General features: G+C 40.4%; 1 protein-coding gene across 1 annotated transcript in view; it reads left to right on the plus strand.

Moving 5' to 3' along the window:
* The window catches only part of nxpe3 (neurexophilin and PC-esterase domain family, member 3), a gene marked incomplete in the record, with an annotated part of 19,750 nt that overhangs the window by 10,616 nt on the left and 3,887 nt on the right, over positions 1-5,247 (plus strand). The window contains 2 exon segments of the mRNA XM_014017548.1: positions 2,100-2,884; positions 4,189-4,256. Of these exon segments, the coding sequence (XP_013873002.1) occupies positions 2,100-2,884; positions 4,189-4,256 (853 nt within the window).

The following is a 5,247-nucleotide window of genomic DNA, read 5'->3' on the forward strand; positions in this document are numbered from 1 at the left end:
TGTCATTACAGAAAATCTAACTGCTCATTTTAAATCAGTACTTTTACTTTTAATACTTAAGTACAAAAAATATTAGATACTTTAAGACTTTTACTTAAGTAATATTCCTAAAGGAGATTAACTTTTACCAAAGTTATTTTTTGGTAAGATAATTGCACTTTTACTCAAGTATCACTTTGTGGTACTTTATACAACACTGACGATGTCTAACTGAAAACTTGCCCTCAATATACTCAGGAAAGTATTTATGAGAAGCTGCACATCCACTGATTCAAACCTAAACTAGATGTGAGAATAAAAAAACAGGAAGTAAAACTGTCCACTAATCTGAAAGTCAAGTCAAATGAAAAACAGATTATGGGTTATGATTATCTCATGATGATAGGTGAGCGGTAAAATATAGATAAACCTGTAAACAGAGTTCTTCCATATCAGCACCAAATTCTACAATCAAAGTAAAAAAAACTGCTCATAACAGTGCTCAAAGATGCATTTTAATATTAATTGTTTAAACAGTCTGTACTTACCWAGCACCTTTCTGTCCAACCAGGATACTCAAAGTGCTTTACAACACTTGGCCTTCATTTACCCACTCACAAAGCACTCTACTACATCTCTRTACAAAGCTAATCTATATCAATCATCCTATAGAGACTAGTCAGTGCTTTAAAMCACATTCATACACTGATGGGACACTCAGGAGCAGTGGGGGTTCAGTGTCTTGCCCAGGGACACTTCAACATCTGACTGAAAAGCAGGGGAATTGAACCGCCAACCTTCACATTGGAGGACGACTCCTCAGCCACAGCAGCCCCGTTTATATTATCTGTGTGGACACAACATTGGTTGATTCTTTGTGTTTGAGTTAAGGAGTCTTTTGATGCTAAAATGACTTGTACTGTATGTCATACGGTCACATTGGGCTTCAGCTGCTGGAGGCTTGTTGGTGACTCAAAGAAAATATATAGTTTGCTGCGTTTCGAACCCCATTTCTGCAGGTCATTTTTTAACAATCATAGCTTACATTCATTCATACATGTAGTAGAGCCATATTCTTGGTTGTGCACATTATTTTGTTGACTTGTTTTCTGATAGTTTCTTTTCTCCTGTGAGCTGCCAATGTTTCATATTTAAGATATTAGTAGCTGTCTTAAATGTCCTTCTATAAACATAGTCAGAGTTTTATAWTTTACACAATGGAACCTGTTTGCTTAGATCACACARGTCAAGGTCTGCTYGCCAAATGTGGCCTTCTGTGGCATTTTATGTGACCCGCGAGAGCTTCAAAGATGTATTAATGTCTTAAAATAAGCTGCTTTAAAGACAGCATTGACRATAAACTACACAKCTCCCATAATGCATTTTATCCACAAAATGACAGCATCCCACCACTAGGTGGAGGTGCACGGGGTTCAAAAGTAGGTTTCAGCTAGCAAAATTTGGCGTGTAAAAATTTCCATTTCACTGCATTTTTGCCAGCTACTTTTGCTGCAGTTGTAGGAAGTGGGAGAATTGGGTAAATTCAAACTGGAACACCCCCTCTAGTGGGAGTTCTAGTTCTTTGTGATAAAGTGGAAGAGTTCAGAACGCAACAATTCAACAATGAGTAAAACTCGCACTTTTACTTTTAATAGTATTTCTGTATTATTTCTTTCACAGTCAGTCGTACACGTAGTACTTTTCAGTGTTTTTCTCACAGCAGCTTTGATTGTCCGCTGATCACATACATGCCCACTCTATTTGCATTTTCATCAAGGTTTAACTTATTTAAATTTTGAAGCACCTAATTATTATTATTTTTGTTCAATATTAGTATTGATCAGTCAGAACGCTGCTATGCAGGAAATACCACATAGAGCTCAGTTATGGTTTGTTAACAGTGCTCAGCTGTAGCAACGAGATGAGGAACATGACTGTGTTCATTTGAAGTAAAACATGAAACGTTAAAGTTAATAACAACTGGRCCTTTGAGGGCCACCCTAATGCTCATGTGGCCCTCAGCGAAAAGGAGTTTGACCCCCCTGGATTAGGTTTCCACAGGATGCCACGTCTGAATATATGAACGACTTTTACGTCTTCGCTCCATTTTGTCTCCTCAGAACTGGAACTGCCACACGGTTTCAGCCCTCCATCAGCTACAGAGCAGGATCCACTCCTCCTTCTTGGCGGTGGGTCTTCCCACCTTCAATCACAACCGCACCTTCTGCGCCCACCTGGGCCAGAAGCTGTCCCCCGAAGATGAACTGGAGGAGCGCTACCTGCTGGACTCCATCAGCTGGCCGGGGCCGCCGTCCCCTCGCTTGGCGTCGCTCAGCCTGCGCCAGACGAGCGACCCTGTCCACAGCCTGTTCACCATCCTGCCCAATAAGGGGAGGAGAGAGTGGCGCCTGGGGGACCAGCTGGAGGCCCTCGTCCAAATCCACGACTTCCAGGGTCGTCCCAAGCGCTACGGCGGGGACTTCCTCTTAGCCAGGCTGCACTCTCCGGAGCTGAGAGCGGGTGTCGCAGGGACGGTGGTGGACCACGGGAACGGGATCTACTCGGCGCTGTTCCCGCTGCTGTGGGCGGGGCCTGCGCGGGTGGAGGTGACGCTGGTGCACTCCAGCGAGGCTGTGGCTGTGCTGAAGCAGCTGCGTGAGGAGCGGCCCGATAGGGTGTTCTTTAAGAGCCTGTTCCGCCTCGGCTTCTTGTCAGAGACCACCTTGTGCAACATGTGTTTACCCTCCGACCAGCAGCCCCTGTGCAACTACACGGACCTGTACACTGGAGAGCCCTGGTACTGCTACAAGCCCAAGTTGCTGAGCTGTGACAACAGGATTAATCACGCCAAAGGAGGCTATTTAAAACACCTCCTCACCAACAAGGAGGCGCTGCTCTTCCAGAGGTTTGTAGACTTCATCGTGTGTGTGTTCTTTTATCTGTCCATAAATATCACTATCCTTCAAAAAGAAAAAAAATTGTATAGGTCTTCTGGACGGGTTCTTCTCTAATGAAACGTTTCGTCTCTCCTCCAAGAGACTTCTTCAGTCTGAGAGTTTCAGGCAAAATTCAGGCTTTTAAGCCCTGCCTCCATGTGACTGATACTCACATCACATGGCTATTGTTGACACCTAATTAACACRTATTGTTAACAGGGGMTGGAGTGATACTGGCWATAGCKGCACTGTAGGAGGGGGACAACTGAAAARGGAGGCCTCCAKCTCTGTTTAATGATGGACGGTCTTTCTTCACAAAAATGGCTTCTTTTACTCCTCTCTCAAACCAACGTTCCTCTCTATTAAGAATGAGAACATCCTCATCTCTGAAAGAGTGATCGCTGGCCTGTAAATGAGTGAAAACTGCAGAGTTCTGGCCATTAGATGTAGCTCGTCACTATCCTTCACCTGACAGATTTTAACGAACCCTTCAGGACATCCACAACCGATTCATCGTTGGAGCCAACCTAAATAAAGATGGCCTCCACAGCCAAACTACTTAAGAAAAAACACAAAAGAGGCCATAATTCAGACATTTTTGCAGATATTGAGCTAAAATTTGAATTAGTAATTGCTGAGACTAACCACCTCTAAAACGCACTGAGCARTAACTGATCATGCAAAGATCTGTGTGTAAACTTTTGGCTTTGCTTGCTGGAATCTTGAATTCTTGTCAGTTAGCAAAATATCTCATAAACTATTGGATGATTTAAAAAATATCAGAACCTAATCACTGAATGTACATCTACAAGTGATTAACTTTTGGAGTCAGTCCAGTTTAGGATGACCCTCACAGTTACAGTATCTGTATTTAAAAATCACTAAAATAGAAATAATTCAGTTTTGCAGATACTGATTTGAAATTTGTTGCAGTAGTAGCTGAAAATATCCTTTAACACATAGTCTGAGCATGAACACGTCACTCAAGAAGGTTGGTGATGTCATTTATTAAGAGAATCAGTGTGTAAAGTTGGTCTTTAACATGTATTAACATTAGATTTCAACACTAAAACCTAATACAAATGAGTCATTTTATCCAAACTGTAAATTAAAATTAAAAGATTTTTTTTGATTAAAGCAGTCAACTCTTAGATTATCTTTCTGGTTGAGATACAAGAGTTTCCAGCTGTTTCACTTTTTGTTCTGAATTACTTTTTACATTAATCTAAACTTAGCTTGTACCCTAACGTTGTTTGTTTTATTCCCACATCAGCGGCGTTAACATCAAAGTGGAAATCCACACCACAGGGACCGATAGGATCGATGTGTTACCACAAGAAGGTACAGTTTTTTTTTATCTAATCGTTTCATTGAAAAAAAATACACATTCACATACAACAAAACAATACAAATCAAATAAAAATGAAAGGTAGCAGAAGAAGAAAAAAATCTTATAATGTCTGCCCCTATTTTCAAAAAAATAATAATTCAAACAATAATAATCAAATAATAAAACAAAACAAAAAATTCAACTCCTCAAACAGTAACTCTTACAAATACAGATTAAACAATTTCATATTTCTTTAATAATTTAAATTAGATATTTTTGTGGGGATATGCTGTTTGTCGATGTTATGGACAATGCTATATCATAAATACCTCGTAATTATTAGCAWAACAAAGGGGCACCACCTGAATTTTCAGGAATTAATTCATAGATTTTAAATCAGTCTCAGATACTGAGTTGTGAATTCTATCATTTTCAAGACATAACCCAATAAATGACGCACAGACAACGGAATTTCATAATATACCCTATATTAAATGATTCAGAGATGACAATACAGATTATTTGGGCAGACAGAGACAATTATCATCAAACCTTAAGTCTAATAATAAACGTTAAAGTCAATCACAATAAGCTAGTATCCTTCACCTGAGTCACTTAACTAATCTACACTCATAAAGATTATAAGAAGCTTGAAGGTTAATAAAAGGAAGTTGTTAATTCATCAATAAAAYGGGATGTGGATTATGCATGAATTAAGCTCACCAAACCTTCTTTACTACCAACTTAACGATCCAGAAGTTTTCAACACCTCAGCTGAGCCACCACCGGATAACAGAGAAAATTACGTCTATCCTACCATTCAGATGTCTTATCGTTGTCCCGGGGTACCGGAGCTTGATCGAGCTGTGCCAGCGGCGTCGCTGGTTTCAGAGCGGTCCCTTGTGGGTACAACTGGACTTATCTCGAAGTGGCTGGGTTCAGCTCCAAGCTGGAATCAGGTTTTTGCCTCTGGTCACTTGTTGATTGAAAAAGGTTCTGAAC

Source organism: Austrofundulus limnaeus, unplaced genomic scaffold, assembly GCF_001266775.1.
Source record: "Austrofundulus limnaeus strain Quisiro unplaced genomic scaffold, Austrofundulus_limnaeus-1.0 Scaffold171, whole genome shotgun sequence".
Taxonomy (NCBI): Eukaryota; Metazoa; Chordata; class Actinopteri; order Cyprinodontiformes; family Rivulidae; genus Austrofundulus; species Austrofundulus limnaeus.